Raw genomic sequence first — 19,607 nt, 5'->3', positions numbered from 1 at the left:
GGGCGTGGTTTACGTTTATTTATTTTTTCCAGGGCTGTGCTGCAGTCGTAGGTACGAGGCATATCTGATCTATCCAGTTGTTGGATCAGTGACTAGTACTTCCAGGGAGCATGGAACTAAAGGTGCATTTAGAAAAACATTCAAAACAGGGCCTTAGATTCAATTGCTTTAATATACATGCAAAGCTCTGCTTTTCATTTTCTCTCTCTACCACTCCAGTCCTACTGTTACAGATACAGGTGTGCAGCACGTAGTCAGAACACCCCTGATAGCTCTGCCTCTAACGTAGGGTTCCGCTGTGTCTCCCGGGAGCCACCTAGCTAGAAATCGTAACACACGTTTGCAAATTCGTAACATATTGTATGTTTTTCAAATTTGTACCAGAATTCGGGGCTGTAGTGGAGCGGGCCGAGAGTTTCAAGTTTCTTGGTATCCACATCACCAACAAACTGTCATGGTCCAAACACACCAAGACAGTCGTGAAGAGGGCACGACAACACCTTTTCCCCCTCAGGAGACTGAAAAGATTTGGCATGGGTCCTCAGATCCTCAGAAAGTTCTACAGCTGCACCATCGAGAGCATCCTGACCGGTTTCATCCCCGCTTGTTATGGCAACTGCTCGGCATCCAACCGTAAGGTGCTACAGAGTGTAGTGCTTACGGCCCAGTACATCACTGGGGCCAAGCTTCCTGCCATCCAGGATCTATATAATAGGCTGTGTCAGAGGAAGGCCCTAAAAATTGTCAAAGACTACAGTTACCCAAGTCATAGACTGTTCTCTCTGCTACCGCACGGCAAGCGGTACCCCAAATCTAGGACCAAAAGGCTCCTTAACAGCTTCTACCCCCAAGCCATAAGACTGCTGAACAATTCATATTTACATTGCCCCCCCCCCCCCCCCATTTGTTTTGCACACTGCTGCTACGCGCTATTTGTTATCTATGCATAGTCACTTCACCCCTACCTACATGTACAAATTACCTCAACTAACCTGTACCCCCGCACATTGACTTGGTACGTACCCCCTGTATATAGCCTCGTTATTGTTATTTTATTGTGTTACTTTAGTTTATTTGGTAAATACTTTAACTATTTCTGAACTGCACTGTTGGTTAAGGGCTTGTAAGCCTTTCATGGTAAGGTCTACACTTGTTGTATTCGGCGCATTTGACAAATAAAGTTTGATTTGAACTAATGAATCATTGTGGAATCTGAAAATACATATCCCGAAAGCATAATTGTGTACTATGTGCAGATGCTAACAGAAATAAACGAAGTGGCTAGCTAGCTAAGTGTGTCATTGTAGCAATGTATTTATATATAAAAAATCTGATATCTTAAAAGTTTCGTTAATTTTCATTCTATTGTCGATGCAATAGGCCATCATTGATTTTGGCCCAATAGGCCTGACATTACCTCTTTCAAGGAGCTTTCCGTGTTGATAGGGTTATTTTGCCTAAAACCCTTCGGCCTACCTATGGAAAAACAAAAAACAACTCTGCATCCCTGCCAAACCTGGCAAGAGTGGCCCAAAGGATGCTTAGCATCCCCAGTGGCTCTCTGCAGGCACTGAGAGGGTATTCTCCGCTGCTGGCCAGGTCTTCAGGAACCATTGCTTGAGCCTGAAGCCACAGACTCTGGCCAAACTCGTGTTTCTAAAAGTTAATTCAAAGGCAATGTAGACTGAGCCTAATAAGGCAATTTGTTTCATTTTAATGTAATTCTTAGTCACAGCCTATACGCGCAATTTATAGACTATAATGATTTAATATAACAAAATGTTGTTCTTTGGGATAGGGGGCGATATTTTGACGTCCGGATGAAAAGCATGCCCAAAGTAAACTGCCTGCTACTCAGGCCCAGAAGCTAGGATATGCATATAATTGGTAGATTTGGATAGAAAACACTCTAAAGTTTCTAAAACTGTTAAAATTATGTCTGTGAGTATAACAGACCTTATTTGGCAGGTGAAACCCCGAGGACAAACCATCCAGGATTTTTGTTTTTTGAGTTCACTGTGTTTTCAATTGGTTTTCTATGGTAAACTAGATTTATGAGGGACCTGGTTGCAGTTCCTATGGCTTCCACTAGATGTCAACAGTCTTTAGAAATTGGTTGATGTTTTTCCTTTGAGAAATGAAGTACAGCTATTCAGAATGATCCGCCATTGAGCACAGTATATTCCGTCTTAAATTTGATCGATTATTTACGTTTTAGGATACCTAAGGATGGATTAGGAAAGTTGTTTGAAATGTTTGGACAAAGTTTACAGGTAACTTATTAGATAATTTGTAGTCATGTTGGGCGAGTTGGAACTGGTGTTTTTCTGAATCAAACGCGCCAAATAAATGGACATTTTGGGGATATAAAAAAGGAGTTTATCGAACAAAAGGACCATTTGTGATGTTTCTGGGACATATTGTTATTTCTTATTATTGTTATTTCTGACTTTTGTGTCGCCACCTGCCTGGTTGAAAATGATTGTTATGCATTTGTATGGTGGGGTGCTGTCCTCAGATAATTGCATGGTTTGCTTTCGCTGTAAAGCCTTTTTGAAATCTGACACCGTGGCTGGATTAACAAGAAGTTAAGCTTTATTTTGACATATTGCATGTGTATTTTCAAGAATGTTAAATATTTACAATTCTGTAGTTTGAATTTGACACCCTGCACTTTCACTGGATGTTGGTCAGGTGGGACGCTACCGTCCCACCTAGCCTAGAGAGGTTTTAACCCTTTAACCTAACTCCTAACCCGTAACCCTAACTCCTAGCCTAGCTAATATTAGCCACTTAGCCAACATTAGCCACAGCAAATTCGTAACTTATAAATTTGGCAAATTCATAACATATTGTAGCGACCCGCACAGACAGCTGTGTGTTATGTGTTATGCTGTTCGTTGGTTATGTTGTACTTACCAGTTTCCAGTGTTCGTTGGGTCCAACATGTCAGTCAACCTGCTATCTGCCAACCACAGGAATGCCTGGAATATTCTGGTGTCAGGCATCCTGGTGGTTGGTGAAGGGGTGTGTGGTGGGGGGGTTAGCTAGCTGACTACCGTGGCTAGCTAATGTTACGTGGAGAACGGGGTTGAAAATGCTTCAAGGGAATCCGAAAGTGAAGGTAGAGGTAGGGGACGATTATGGCCAAGGTGCGTGTGCATGGACGTCGGAGGATCTGGCCGAGGAGATCGCCAGGGCATTGGAGCACAGAGGCCGCTTGAGGGTGACCGCTAGAATGATGGCGGCTGAAATGGGCATGAGTGCTTCATCTACTGTGCTTCGCGCGGATTCTGGTGGGCGGACCGAAGGGGTGACGTCGACGCTGCATGACGAGGAGGCTGGGGCTCAGGATGTAAACAAACATGGCGGTGCCCAGTCCCCGATTGCGTCCGTATCTGTTAAGACCCCAAGCGCTCCGGTAAGGCGGATTTGGAAGCTTTTCATGCTCAGTATGAACTGTTAGCTCATTTTGGGGGGTGGTCGAATGAAGATAGGGCACTGCAGTTGACTTTGTGCCTCACGGGTGATGCTCTGTCCTGTTTGATATTGATTACCCGCTAGGACAGATGTGATTATGGAGCTTTAGCACGAGCATTGACGTGACGCTTTAGACAATGTGTACACCCTGGCTGCTGCACTCCGAACTGAGTAATAGACGGACGCAGGCAGCCTATAGAGCCTCTACGGGTGCTTGCTAATGACATTAAGAGCCTCTCTAGGCGGGCATATGCTCACATGCATCCCTCCGTGCAGAGCGAGCTAGCACAGGAGCTCTCTCCTATGAAGCTGCACATACAGACCCAGCTGGCTCACCCTGAGTCATTGAAATGACTGAACTAATTCGTGCTGTGTCGCTATAGGTTGCATGCAACACACACCCTGGTCCCATGGTCTGCTGGGGGTGTGGCAAGCTGACATTCTGTGCGGACTACAGGTGGCTGAATGAGGTAACCAGGAAGGACTCATACCCCATACCATGTATCGATGAGTCGCTGGACCTGGTTAGGGGTCCTCCTGGTTCTTCTCACTAGACCCCCGTAGTGGCTACTGGCAGGTGCCCCTCTTCCCAGAGGACAGAGCCAAAACTGTGTTCTACACTAACGGAGCACACTGACAGTTCAAGGTCAAGCAAACGCTCCAGCTACTTTTGAGCTTTTGATGGACAGGGTGCTGGATTGCATCCCCTGACAGGAGTGTCTGGTATACCTCAGCGACATTCTGGCCCATGGCAACTCCTTCCAGTCAGCCCTGGGGGCACGACGGTGTGTGCTGGAGAGGGTGGCTACTGCAGGCCTGAAACTCCACCCCGAGAAATGCCACTTCATGAGGAGAGAGGTGTCCTTCTTGTGGGGGCGGAGGGTATTAGCATTACAGACAGCTGTGTGTTATGTGTTATGCTGTCCGTTGGTTGGGTTACCACTGAGACTGATTGCACAATGTCCACCAAAGGCAAGCTGTTAGCTGGGCCAAATATATTTTCCCCTTATGTCTGTGCCTGGGCTTCTTTGCTGGACATTGCCGCAATCAGTCAGTGGTAACCAGGTAAGGCACGTCATGATTGGCAGGTGGTTGCGCCAGACAACACGGCCCATCTGAGCTGTCACCAACCAACCAGTGTAGTGTATGCTGTTCTATGAAAACATGATCCGATTGGTTAGAATAAACAGGTCCCACCTACCAGAGCTCCTACTACAAATCTGTTTTTTTTATGTTTACAACTCATTACAACTCATCAATTACATGTTTGAAAATGTTTACAACTCATTACAACTCATCAATTACATGTTTGAAAATGTTTACAACTCATTACAACTCATTAATTACATGTTTGAGAATGTTTACAACTCATTACAACTCATCAATTACATGTTTGAGAATGTTTACAACTCATTACAACTCATCAATTACATGTTTGAGAATGTTTACAACTCATTACAACTCATCAATTACATGTTTGAGAATGTTTACAACTCCTTACAACTCATCATTTACATGTTTGAAAATGTTTACAACTCATCATTTACATGTTTGAGAATGTTTACAACTACAGATGATTTTTTTCATGTTCACGGTTACGCACTTGCAAATTGTGTTTACAACTACAAATCTGTTCTACACGCTCAAATCCATTGGCGAAAATCTGATATCAACTTTGGAGGGGACAATTACATGAAATTTTCTCAAGAGCAATTCCTGAGGGGGACACCAAAAGTAGTGCTGTAACACATAGCCTACATTGTAATATGGTAAATGTATATTGAGGAACCAAAGAAATCAGGTGTTTGCCTTACTCCTAACTACCGGTACCCAAAACTACACATCTAATCACAACAGCAATACCATTGCCTTTAACAAATCTTAGTTCAGTCACCAGTTTAAGTTGAGAGTGGGGGTATCCATGGCATTTTCCAATTATGTTCCTATTTTACAAGTAAAAAAAATTGAGAACCTTTCATAATGTTGCCAAACAAAGACTCAACAAACTTACCTGAGACTCCCTGTCTCTGCCAGTCTGTCCCTGCATATCTGTCCCCAACTCTGCTGTCTGTGTGCCATCTGTTGCCTGCTCTGTCTAATGACATCATTGTGAAACATTTCCATTAGAATTTCATTTCTTTCTTATGAACATTTTATCTTTGCGATATTAGGCTACTAGGGTTCTTACTATGCGTTTTGGTGTATTGAAAAATACTCTGATGTTCTACCTGGCTGGCTGGCTGGCTACACACACAGTGTGTAGGTTATTTACAGTAGGAGATGGGCTTCTATCATCTTCAATCATTCTATTTGGGCTTCGATCTAAAAGGTAGCTAGCAAATGTCAAACGGATTAAAATGACAAGAGTTGACAGCTGTATGAGTTCACAATTTACACAACATATGCTGCAACCTTTTGTAATTTTAATAGTTTGTTTCATATTGGCTGGCTTCCAACAATAGCTGAATTTGCAAAGCTAGCGAGCACCAATTCAGTTTCAGTGGTGTTTGCTATAATCTTTGCTACCCGGGTTAAATAAAGGTGAAATAAAATAAATAAATAAAAGTTCACTTGCGACAATTTAGCTTTTGCAACGAGACCATTAAATATATTTAAGACAATGGTAGAAGAGAGTGTAGTTCTGTTCAGTTTGGATTTCAGTTTATCGCTAACCTTATCACAGGGACTTTTGAAGCACTAATTTACATCATCTGCATGCTGATTCCATTTTTGATGACGCCACATAAATGGAATAGGTACTAGCTAGCTTAATACATCTAGACGTTCCGCTAGCGGAACACCTGCTCCAATATCCAATGATAGGCGTGGCGCAAATGACAAATTCCTCATAAATCCAAAAACTTAAATTTTTCAAACATATGACTATTTTACACCATTTTAAAGACAAGACTCTCCTTTATCTAACCACACTGTCCGATTTCCAAAACATTAGATTATGTCAGCAGAGTACCCAGCCAGAAATAATCAGACACCCATTTTTCAAGCTAGCATATAATGTCACAAAAAACAAAACCACAGCTAAATGCAGCACTAACCTTTGATGATCTTCATCAGATGACACGCCTAGGACATTATGTTATACAATACATGCATGTTTTGTTCAATCAAGTTCATATTTATATCAAAAACCAGCTGTTTACATTAGCATGTGACGTTCAGAACTAGCATTCCCACCGAACACTTCCGGGGAATTTACTAAATTACTCACGATAAACATTCACAAAAAACATAACAATTATTTTAAGAATTATAGATACAGAACTCCTTTATGCACTCGCTATGTCCGATTTTAAAATAGCTTTTCGGTGAAAGCACATTTTGCAATATTCTGAGTAGATAGCACACCATCACAGGCTAGCTATTTTGACACCCACCAAGTTTGACCCTCACCAAACTACGATTCACTATTAGAAAAGTTTGATTACCTTTCCTGTTCTTCGCCAGAATGCACTCCCAGGACTTCTACTTCAATAACAAATGTTGGTTTGGTTCAAAATAATCCATAGTTATATCCAAATAGCGGCGTTTTGTTCGTGCGTTCAAGACACTATCCAAGGGTGACGAAGGGTTACGCGCCCGACGCGTATTGTGACAAAGAATTTCTAAATATTCCATTACCGTACTTCGAAGCATGTCAACCGCTGTTTAAAATCAATTTTTATGCTATTTTTCTCGTAAAAAAGCGATAATATTCCGACCGGGAGTCGTTGTTTACGTTCAAAGACGAAAGAATAAAAACATGGGGTCGCCTCGTGCACGCGCCTCAGTCTCATTGTACTCTGATCGACCACTATCAAAATGCGCTAATGTTTTTCAGCCAAGGCCTGCAAAGCCACCATTCAGCTTTTTGCCGCCTTCTGAGAGCCCATGGGAGCCGTAGGAAGTGTCACGTAACAGCAGAGATCCCCTGTTTTGGTTAGAGATGATCAAGAAGGCCAAGAAATTGTCAGACAGGGTACTTCCTGTTTGGAATCTTCTCAGGTTTTGGCCTGCCAAATGAGTTCTGTTATACTCACAGACACCATTCAAACAGTTTTAGAAACTTTGGAGTGTTTTCTATTCAAAGCTAATAATTATATGCATATTCTAGTTTCTGGGCAGGAGTAATAATCAGATTAAATCGGGTACGTTTTTTATCCGGCCGTGAAAATACTGCCCCCTATCCATAACAGGTTAATAGTTAATATTTGCGCGCTAGATCTGCATATTCAGCTAGTGTGTGTGCGCGATTAACTGGATTAACCTCACGTCAGTAATGTAGCAAGCTAAGGAACTGGCAGTGGATCAAACCATTGTGAGGCAAAGGGTGGGGGGGTTGCAATCTTTTGAAACTTAAAAACGCGCTATTAAGTGTCTATAATCAGCACAATTGCTTTCATTGCGTATTATTAATATTATTTAAATTACATAGTTATGTTTCAGTGATATATTGGGGGGGGACAAATCATATTTTTCCCAGGATGGGGGGGTCGTGTCCCCCCCGTCCCCCCCGGGATTTCCGCCCCTGCTCAAATCATTATGGGAATGATTTAACTTAATAACAAATCTAGTACAATGATGCCTTTGCAGCATGAATAGAGGATACTTTATGTATGAGCCGGTCCACGGGGGATACGAGTGTTTTACCGGTAATGCACATCGTTCCTAGAAGATAGTGCAGATCTAGAGGACACTATCAGCTGCCTGATCAATGGAAAATAACCACCACCACTTTAATTGTGTAATTTTATTTCACAATGAAATGGGGTTAATAACTATGTTTAATTCCTTTGATATGTATACGCAGAACTGTGCAGAACTGACGAACATAAGCGTTAACGTTGAGTTTCACCAAAGATGATCTAGCCTTATCTCTTCCACTCCCATGACGACAGTCAGTGACTGGTACTGAAATATTGGATGGACTGTTGTTGATTTGTTTACACTTATGTTAACTCTAGTCTCGGAATCCCAGATCGGTAACATTGTGGGAGGCAACCCGTATATCTAGGCTAGAGAGACGAATGTGAACCCATCGTCGGCGGGTTCTTGAGGAACGCAAATGACATATAACACTGGCTAATACAGTACCAGTTTCTCCGATTTATAATAAGAGGAGCCGTCGTCAATCCCAAGGTTGTCCGTGCGCCCATTTGATCTTCAAGTTAGTTCTCTATAACGTGAGTATTCTCATTCTGTGGAAAGCTACAAGTACAACAGAGTAATCAATAGAATGTTTACTCGTAATCATAAATACATGTGTTTGTTTAAACTACATTCCTGGAATGAGAGCAGAGTCCTTTCACTTTGGGTAACTTAAACTAGTGTAGGGTGTCCTGTTGCAACATGGTGGACTATAGAAATGTATCTCAAATTGTGAAACATCATTATTCGGTAACAACACCGCCCAAGAACGTGCTTGTATTTCCAATTAATTTATTTACTACTACTAAGTGCATTTAGCATATCTTGAGATTAATTACATCATACAGATAGTTGAATTGAAGTCAATTGAATTGAAATCCCTAATATTCAGTACAATTCATCCTCTCAGGGTAGGAGAATGAAGCGTATAAATGCCAGAGGGATAGAGGAGACCTATTTTTGGGGAACACAAAAGACTCTAAACACACTGAGAGACATGGAAGGCCTCCCTTGTTACAAGAATGTTCAGAAAGACATCCCACAGCTCACTGATATTGAGTTTCACATATCCAGTGTGGCCCATGTCACCACAAAGTCTGGTCTTGATGGAATCTTGGATTCAGGTGGATTTAAGGGCGGGGAGAAGAGTCTCCTGTGGTGGGGTCTAGCCATAGACCATGATGATATCAGAGCAGCAGAAGACCGTTACCTGGAGAAGCTCTTCCCTGACAGAACACCTGAGCAGAGGCAGATGCAGCAACCCTTCCTCAGCAAGTTCACCACCTCACCTGCCTTCAGGAAGGCATCACGTTATGGGAACTTCAGGTTCACTTTCAGTCTGTCTGATCTCCTGATGATGTACAGACAGCAGATCTGTGGTGGAGAAGAGCCTGTCCTGAGAGTCTATGGAACTACTGTCTACAAACAAGAGATTATGTACACAGTGCTTGTTCACAGTCCAGGTGTACAGGAATTGGAGAAGTACCCAGCTCTTAATAATGGTGGAGAAGATGTTTTTAAATACCAAGAGGGGACCATGGTCTGGCATGCACAAGCAGTGTCTGAAACCCATGACTTTCAGCCGGTAATTCATAGGCCACAGGTGGTTGAAGTGGAACCTTTTGATTGTTTGTATGAATATGACAAGTGGTTTGTTTGGGACCATGTGACCCTGGCGTTCCACCTGCCAGAAGGTCAGACCCTACAAGTTGATAGAGAAAAACTGATCGAAAACCTCACTGCTTGTGAGGCTGTTGATCCATTTCTTGGGGTAAGGTGTGTCTCCAACAGCTACAACTGTGCATGTAATTGTTGTTGTCTACACCGCTCAGAAGCTGAATACATTGTGGAGCAGAAAAGAAGAGACAAGCAATCAGACAGCAACAACAGTACCTCATAGCTTTTGGGGAAGCTACAGGAAATATTTATGCATATTTATAACTCAGTTATGAAACCAGAATAACCAAACCAGCTATAACACATTATTGTGTGGTTTCCTTTCTCATTTCGTGACAGAGAGCAGAATTCATTCAGAACATCATCATATGATGAGGATTAAATCCTGTCATGTGAGGTGTTTATAATTCATGCTATTAGGTATGTATTACCACTAGACTGTTTTTCAATGATCTTTTGTCTTTTTTCATATTTGATGTAGTTATGTATAGATATGTATAGTTATGTCAATATATGATATTTTCAATTAAATTCAAATATTTATGCCTATATGTCAAAGTAAACAATGCCTGTCAATGTGGTGGAGCTCTTTTTCCCCACTCTCATTATTTATACCCCACATAAATGTTTATTGGTTAACACATACAGTATTTTGTATTCTTGCTTTTACTAAGATAGGTTACATTTGAAAAGGAGTCATTCAAATCGGCTATTGCTCCATCGCCAGGCAGCATCTTATTACATCCACATTATCTGGTTTCACTGAACTTCTTCTGCAGGTCCACATGAGCATCTTGCCACCTTAATAAAAACATAAATGTAGCACTGTTTTTACCTGGGGATACTTTCTGGTACTTCAAAGAATTCATACCCAATTGGTAAACATCTGCTTATTTCAATAGATCCAATGGAAACAACGTCCATTTACCATTTTACTATGAAATGTCTCAGTAAGAACCTGATAATTACATATTGTAAAGTGCTATCTACAAAGAGACAGCTCACCATGACAAACAAGTTAGGACCTTCAAAAGACAGGCAAACAGCAACCACTAGTGGCTGTTCAGGCTACTTATTAATCTGATAGTCATTCAGTTCTCAAGAAATGAAACTAGATGTCCTATGCAGGGTGTGGCTAAAGGCTTCAGTTACACAAAGGCTTTGTTTACACAGACAGCCTAATTCTGATATATATTTTCACTTATTGGTCTTTTGACCAATCAGATCACCTCTGAAAAAGATCTGATGTGAAAAGGTCTGACGTTATTGGTCAAAAGACCAACTAGTGGAAAAAAGATCAGAAATGGGCTGCCAGTCTAAACACAGCCTTAAGGATCAGAGTCAGTATGTATAGATACAAACATATGATTGGGACATTTCATCAAGGAGCTGCCATACAGTGGGGAGATATCAACTGAAGGCCGCCAATCTGAAACTCTACAATCAAGCAGCAAGTCTCCAAAGAAACAATTACATTTCATGAGACAGCAATGTGATTTAATTACACATACTTACAGTACATAATTTCATGAAATAACCACATATAAAGCACTAAATAATCAGTGCTAAACACAGCTGCTAGAATCTTGACTAGAACCAAAAAAAATTATCATATTACTCCAGTGCTAGCCTCTACACTGGCTTCCTGTTAAGGCAAGGGCTGATTTCAAGGTTTTACTGCTAACCTACAAAGCATTACATGGGCTTGCTCCTACCTATCTTTCCGATTTGGTCCTGCCGTACATACCTACACGTACGCTACGGTCACAAGACGCAGGCCTCCTTACTGTCCCTAGAATTTCTAAGCAAACAGCTGGAGGCAGGGCTTTCTCCTATAGAGCTCAATTTTATGGAATGGTCTGCCTATCCATGTGAGAGATGCAGACTGGGTCTCAACCTTTAAGTATTTATTGAAGACTCATCTCTTCAGTAGGTCCTATGATTGAGTGTAGTCTGACCCAGGAGTGTGAAGGTGAATGGAAAGGCACGGGAGCAACGAACCGCCCTTGCTGTCTCTACCTGTCCGGTTCCCCTCTCTCCACTGGGATTCTCTGCCTCTAACCCTATTACAGGGGCTGAGTCCATGCTGAGTGGTGCTCTTCCATGCCGTCCCTAGGAGCGGTGAGCCACTTGAGTGGGTTGAGTTGCTGACGTGATCTTCCTGTCCGGGTTGGCGCCCCCCTTTGGGTTGTGCCGTGGGGGAGATCTTTGTGGGCTATACTCGGCCTTGTCTCAGGATGGTAAGTTGGTGGTTGAAAATATCCCTCTAGTGGTGTGGGGGCTGTGCTTTGGCAAAGTGGGTGGGGTTATATCCTGCCTGTTTGGCCCTGTCCGGGGGTATCGTCGGACGGGGCCACAGTGTCTCCCAACCCAACCCACACTGTCTCAGCCTCCAGTATTTATGCGGCAGTAGTTTATGTGTCGGGAGGGGCTAGGGTCAGTCTGTTATATCTGGAGTATTTCTCCTGTCTTATCCAGTGTCCTGTGTTAATTTAAGTATGCTCTCTCTAATTCCTACTCTTTTTCTCTCTTTCTTTCTTTCTCTCTCTCGGAGGACCTGAGCCCTAGGACCATGCCTCAGGAGATTATAACAGAACATGGCCAAGATGTTCAAATGTTCTTAGATGACCAGCAGGGACAGATAATAATAATCACAGTAGTTGTAGAGGGTGCAACAGGTCAGCACCTCAGGCGTAAATGTCAGTTGACTTTTCATAGCCGATCATTCAGAGTTAGAGACAGCAGGTTAGAGTTAGAAACAGAGAGAGTGTTCAAAACAGCAGGTCTGGGACCCTGGTAGCACGTCCAGTGAACAGGTCAGGGTTCCATAGCCGCAGGTAGAACAGTTGAAACTGGAGCAGCAGCATGACCAGGTGGACTGGGGACAGCAAGGAGTCATCAGGCCAGATCGTCCTGAGGCATGGTCTTAGGGCTCAGGTCCTCCTAGAGAAGAGAGAGAGAGAGAAAGAGAGAATTAGAGGGAGCATACTTAAATTCACACAGGACACCGGATACGACATGAGAAATACTCCAGATATAACAGACTGACCCTAGCCCCCAACACATAAACTATTGCTGCATAAATAGTGGAGGCTGAGACAGGAGGGGTCGGGAGACACTGTGGCCCCGTCCGACGATACCCCCGGACAGGGCCAAACAGGCAGGATTATAACCCCACCCACTTTGCCAAAGCACATCCCCCACACCACTAGAAGGATATCTTCAACCACCAATGTACTACCTTGAGACAAGGCCGAGTATAGCCCATGAAGATCTCCCCCATGGCATGAACCCGAGGGGACGCCAACCCAAACAGGAAGATCAAGTCAGTAACTCAACCAACTCAAGAGACATGGATTGTGTATGTGTGCAATTCAGAGGGTGAATGGGCAAGAAAAAATATTTAAGTGCCTTCAAAGGGGGTATGGTATTAGGTGCCATGGGCACCGGTTTGTGTCAAGAACTGCAACGCTGCTGGGTTTTTCACTCAACAGTTTCCCGTGTATCAAGAACGGTCACAAGAACAGTTACATACCAACGGGCTGTGTGCTCCTGATGATTGTCTGCGGTCAAGTGATTACCAGGTGCTGTAATTTAAGTCCTAGTGAAGCTGCGCATGCGCACATAACGTAACATATCTGAGCATCTAAGAAACTTAAAGAAATCACTCGTTCCCCATTTAATTGAACACATCAGACCCATTTGCTTCTCTTTTATCTATATATATATTTTTTTCTTTTTTTTTCTTTTCCTGAGTGAGCTAGAAGTCTCAACACCTCCCACTTGGCTGACTGATCGAAGATCCAAGGAGGGCACAGTCTCGAGTCTCTCAGTGAGAATTTCAAACTAAAGTCCAGTCTTTGTAGGCATCTACAAACAAACATGTATTAACTAAGGAGGTAGGCTCCACCACCTTTCCTCCTACTGAGTGTAGGTTTGCCCTCGAAGCACTCAGTTGCCTCCCAGGGTTACCCGCTAGCTAAGCAAAGAACACAGAGTCACAGTCTTTGGGTACCCATGGCGAGGGCTTATCTTACCTCCTCTTGGACTTCAGCAGGAATCAAGATCACCAACCTCCGCACATCCCTGCGAATGACGATTTTCGTGTGCATGGTAGAGTCCTTTCTCCGCGCCCTGGGAACCATGGGAGCAGGAAGACCCATGCAGGTTGTTATGTCCGCATCCCGGACAACCCCCTTCTCGTCTGGATATGTTGTAGCAACCCGGCCGAGCCGGAACTGCCCCCTCAGAGCGTGCTGGTCCGCAATCCAGACTACGTCTCCAACCTTGATACTTCTCTCTGCTCGGTGCCACTTGTGTCTTATGAACAAGTTTGGTCCTGCCAGTTCGCTCCATTTCTTCCAGAACCTGTCGACTCCAGCCTGGACAGCCCTCAGCCTGCGCCAAGAGCGGGTTTCCATGTCGATTCCGTGTATGTCACCTCCCTGTCCGGTGCGCCCCAGGATGAGGGAGTTGGGGGTCAAGTACTCCACTGAGTCCTCTTGTTCCTGTGCCCTGGCGTCGATGGGTCGCTCATTAGTCAAGTTGGCTGCAGAGTAGAGAAGGGTCTGGAACTCCCCCCAGGTGTAGCAGTCAGTTGTTCCGCCAAGACTGAGCTCTTTTAAGGAGCTTGACAGCTGCCTCTGCTGCTCCATTCCTGTGTGGCGAGTCTGCAGGATGAAAGTCCCATTGCCACTCTGTGCCCTTTCTGTCAGCCTTGTCTTCAACGGATGCCTTCTGCAAACAGGCCAGGTGCTTGTGTAGCTCTCTCAGAGCAGGCCTGGCTCCCAAGAAGTTTGTACCTCTGTCTGACCATAGCTTTTTGGGATGCCCCCTCAGAGCAGTGAACCGGGAGAAGGCCTGAAGAAAGCTCTCAGAAGACTGGTCGTCGATGAGATCAGCATGGAAGGCTCTGGAAGTCATGCAGCAATACACGACTCCCCAGACCTTTTTCTTGGTTATTTTCTTAACAGCGTCCCTCACTTCAAAGGGTCCAAAGAGGTCTAGTGTAGTATACTCGAATGGGTTCGCTCTACTGGTACGTTCCTGAGGAAGAGCGCTCATCACTTGCTGGCACAGCCGGGCTCTTTGCTTCTTGCAAGTGATGCACCTGTTAACCACCTTCTTCACTGTCCTCTGACCTTGCACAACCCAGGCCTTTCTTTTAGTGTGCAGCAGTGTGGCAGCCACCCCTTCATGATTCGCTTCGTGAGCTTCCCTCGCAAGCAAGACCCCCAGCCACGACCGGAACGGGATTAAAGGTACAGCGGTTCCGTCTTCATTCCAAGACTGGACTCTACCACCACAAAGTAAGAGTCCATTGTTGTCATCTTTCATCACAACAAGGCGGTTTAAGGTCGTATCCTGAAAGTTCACGCCGTCTTGGGCTGCAAGGGCTAGGTCTTGGAAAGCCGCTGTTCTCTCTCCCACAGACAGCCTGGGGCCCCTCACCTCCCAGTTTGCTGAGCTCGAGGCTTGGTAGCTTGTCCTCAGCCAGGATTCTGCCGCTCTTCGAACCCAGGTGATTGTTCCACACAATTTAGACAAGCTACTGAATCGTTCGGGCCCGACAAGGTGCACTAGAGCTACACCCCAGGGCTTCCTCCTTGGCCTCTCTACTGCTGGAGTTGGACCTTGGTCTTTCATCTGCGGTCGCGGTGCAGAGTCTTGCAAGTCTGCCCCAACATCAGTATTGCTGGGGCCTGAGAACTTTTCTGCCTGAGACCTGGTGATTACAGCTGAGAACGCTCTTCTCTGCAACCTTTTAACGTCATCAGCCACGCTGGTCACTATCTCACTGGTTGTCTTCACAGGCCACTCAGCCTCAGGCCAACTCAGGAACTCTGGGCCTTGTTGCCACTCTGACCCTTCATCGAGTTCCTCAGGAGTTGCTCCCCTTGTGACAATGTCTGCTATGTTCAGGTTGCCCTCAATCCACCTCCAGTCTTCCACTGGTCCAGCCTTCTGGATCTCGCCGATGCGGTTAGCGAAGAAAGTTTGGTAGCCATAGCTATCCTTGTGAATTGCTCCCAGGATTGTTTGGCTATCCACGAAGTGGACCCAGCTTGCGACCTTGATGCGGCAGTGCTTTACAAGGTATTTTCTCAGGCGGGTCGAAAAGACAGCACCACATACCTCTGCCTTAACTTCTTGGGGCTATGTGGGACGTTAGCGTGCCACCCGTGGCGCACCCTATCAACAGCAGGTGCATTTCAAGAGCGGCAAATTTGAAACCAAATAAATGTCAAAATTCAAATTTCTCAAACATACAACTAACTTACAGCCTTTGAAAGATAAACATCTTCTTAATCTAACCACGTTGTCCGATTTCAAAAAGGTTTTACGGGGAAAGCATAAAGTTAGGTTATGTTAGGAGAGTACATTGATAATAGCTGTGTGTAATGCATTGTCGATTCAAAGACAGGCGTCACCAAAACCATAAAATCAGCTAAAATTATGCACTAACCTTTTACAATCTCCATCAGATGACACTCCTAGGACATTATGTTAGACAATGCATGCATTTTTAGTTCTATCAAGTTCATATTTATATCTAAAAACAGCGTTTTACTATGGCGTTGATGTTCAGGAAATCGTTTCCCTCCAATACCGGCAGTCAAGTCATGACAACAAAATAATTAATATTAGAAAACATTGGTAAAATATTATATTGTCATTCAAAGAATTATAGATTTACATCTCTTGAACGCAATGGACTTGCCAGATTTAAAATTAACCTTACTGGGAAATCACACTTTGCAATAATCTGAGCACTGCGCCAGAAAAATACGCATTGCGATACAGACTAACCGCCATGTTGGAGAGATCTAAAATCGAAAATACTATGTAAATAATCCATTACCTTTGATTCTCTTCATCAGATGTCACTTCCAAAGAATCCCAGGTCCATAACGAATGTAGTTTTGTTCAAAAAAGCTCATCATTTATGTCCAAAAACCTCCGTGTTGTAGCACATGATCTAAGCCAGCCGGACTTCACTTCACTTCAAGAACGGAAAAAATATATTTACGTTCGTTCAAACATGTCAAACGTTGTATCGCATAAATCATTAGGGCCTTTTTTAAACAGAACATGAATAAAATTCAAGGCGGACCATTGGGTTCTCTTTTAAAACGTTTCGGAATGAGAGTACCCACCATCAACTCGCGCGCAAGGTGTCTAATGGGCCATCGCCGTTCCAAGGCTCTTCTTCAGTCAGATCTCAGAGTAGAAGACTCAAAACACTTTGTAAAGGCTGGGGACATCTTGTGGAAGCAATAGGAAGTGCCAAAACATTCCTCACCCCCTTTGTTTTTCAATGGTATAGGCTTAAAGTCAATTCAACACATCAGGTATCCACTTCCTGTCAGAATCTGTCTCAGGGTTTTGCCTGCCAAATGAGTTCTGTTATACTCACAGACACCATTCAAACAGTTTTAGAAACTTTAGGGTGTTTTCTATCCATATATAATAAGTATATGCATATTGTAGTTACTGGGTAGGATTAGTAACCAGATTAAATCGGGTACATTTATTTATCCAGCCGTGAAAATACTGCCCCCTATACCCTAACAGGTTAATCACGTCTCCTTTCTGGTTGAGAGGGGTAAGCTTTCCTTTTGACTCAACCAGCCTCACTACGACCCCATTCTGCATCTCCCAACGGAGATAGAGCACCACGCCGTAGGAAGCCTCACTTCCATCTGAAAACGTGACTCCCATTGGATGGCCTATGGCTCCAGTTGGTGTGAGGCTTCTTTCGAACTTGATCTGGGCAAGTCTCACATATTCTTCGAGGAGTCTTATGGAAGCCTCCCGTAGTTTTGGTGAGAATGGGTCATCCCAAGTGTCCTTAACTGGACTGCTTATACTCGCTTCTTGGTAAGCTTCTCTCACAAGCATAACCCCTTTCTGCTTTGTGGGTGTGGCAAGACCAATGGGGTCGTAGAATCCAGCGATCTGGCTTAGCAGCATCCGACGGGTCAATGGGTTTGGAGTTTTACCTCTGACTTCCTCTTCACGCAAATCGACTCCTGTTCTCATCTTTCCTCTCTTCTTTGAGAAATTTACAGAGGTCATCACATGAAGTTTGTCGGTCTCTGGTTCATAGCCGACTCCAAGTGCTTTGCTCTCTTCGTCCCGCATCTGGTTCGGTAACACCAGCGTTTTGGGCACACTCACAGTTGTCTTACTGATACTGGCATCAGTTGTGGTTGCGGACTTCCCACTTTGGCCTGATAAGACCCATGGCTTAAGGGAGAAGCCTCCAGCCTTTAAGATCTTTTCCACTCTTTTGGTGATTTTCTCCAGTATCTGCAAGTCATTGTGGGACGTCAAGATGTCATCCACATAACTATCTTCTACCACAACTCTGCGCTCCTCAACCATGACTGCAAACTGGGGCAGGTTGGCTGTTTCTCTCATTGCCACCTGGGCGATACAACCAGCAGGTTTATCGCCAATGTTGACCCTGACGACATTAAAGACTTCGATCACCTCAGGATTGTCTCTCCAGAGGAATCGATGGAGGTGTACTTCTTTGTCTTCTAGCCAGACAGAGTTGTACATTTTTTTCACATCGCCCAGGGCGGCGTACAACCCAGTCCTGAATCTCAGAAGCACGCCCCTTATCTGATTTAGGACATGAGGACCCTTGTACAGTAGGTCATTTAAACTTATTCCCATGAATTCTTGGCTACTTTTCCAGACAATTCTTACAGGGGTAGTGGTTGAGTGAGGATTAGGAGCAACTAAATGACTGATATACCACTTAGGTCCCTTCCAGCTATCCATTTCCTCCTGGGTGACTTTAACGGCAGCCCCTCGAGACCATATCGTGGATTTGCTCTCTGTACGCAGCCTTCCATTCCGGCTCCCTCTCCAGTCGTTTCTCAGTGTTTAAAAAGGTCGCTTCCACTGCACGTCGATTGCCAGGCAGCGTTGTGGGGTCTCCTTTCCACAGGTAAGCTGCGTCCCAGTGAGAGGATCCGCTGTGCTTGTCAGCTTGCACGTAGGTGAGACATTCCTTTATTTTCTCCAAGTCTCTTTCCTCTCCTAGGGTAATTTCCTTGCCTCCAGGGGGGCACCTACCGTATCTGCAGCCACCACACTGAGGATCACAGGCGGCACCAATACTGTCCCACTTGAACCATTCAAAAACGTATTTGCGGGTAGTTGCAGTGTTTCGGAGGATTGCGTCTTCTTCCACCGAAACTCCACTGGGTCCTCCCGTCTTCACGAGAATCTCTTTGTACGCCCTTGAAGCTGTTCTCATTGACCTAGCGAAATGTGTTTCAGACCTGTGCACTGCTAGGTCTATCACTTCAAAGAGGTCAGGATGCGTTCCACCAACAGTCTTCCCAAGGGGACCATCCCAGAAGACGAGGTCTCCAACTACTCTGACTGGCTGTGGGACCAGGCGACCCTCTCTGTGGCTAATCAACAGGTCGATCTTTTCGGGCCGGACCAAGTCCTTGAGTTGACCATTTGGAAAGAACTTCTGCAGTTGCTGTGGTGTGACAGCTTGGTTCACCTTCGCAACATCTTCCAAGCCGTAACAGAGGAGTTTGTGCTCTGCTATTGTATTGTACCTCTGGGAGTTTTTACTCTCATCCTCAGGGTATATTTCATGGTAGTAATGGTTTTCTCCATCCCTCCAACACCTTGGACAATCAACTTAATGTTCTCACCATTTAGCTTCAGACGCTCTGCTGCTTTATTAGAGATATAATTAGTATCTGAAGCGAGATCAATCAACGTACCGACTAGCTGGCCAGAGTTTGTCATTACATCCAACAGCATCATTA

At 44.4% G+C, this 19,607-nt stretch overlaps 1 protein-coding gene across 1 annotated transcript; it reads left to right on the top strand.

The window, feature by feature from the left end:
- Nucleotides 1-8,350: 8,350 nt before the first annotated feature.
- Nucleotides 8,351-10,627, top strand: LOC115150502 (uncharacterized). Its single transcript, XM_029693868.1, has 2 exons — nt 8,351-8,660; nt 9,035-10,627. The coding sequence occupies exon 2, from the start codon at nt 9,044-9,046 to the stop codon at nt 10,022-10,024; it is 981 nt and encodes a 326-aa protein (XP_029549728.1). The 5' UTR covers nt 8,351-8,660; nt 9,035-9,043; the 3' UTR covers nt 10,025-10,627.
- The last annotated feature ends 8,980 nt before the right edge of the window (nt 10,628-19,607 follow it).

Source organism: Salmo trutta, chromosome 16, assembly GCF_901001165.1.
Source record: "Salmo trutta chromosome 16, fSalTru1.1, whole genome shotgun sequence".
NCBI classification, from domain to species: domain Eukaryota; kingdom Metazoa; phylum Chordata; class Actinopteri; order Salmoniformes; family Salmonidae; genus Salmo; species Salmo trutta.
Note: the sequence above shows the minus strand (reverse complement) of the source record. Positions and strands in the feature narration are given on the sequence as shown.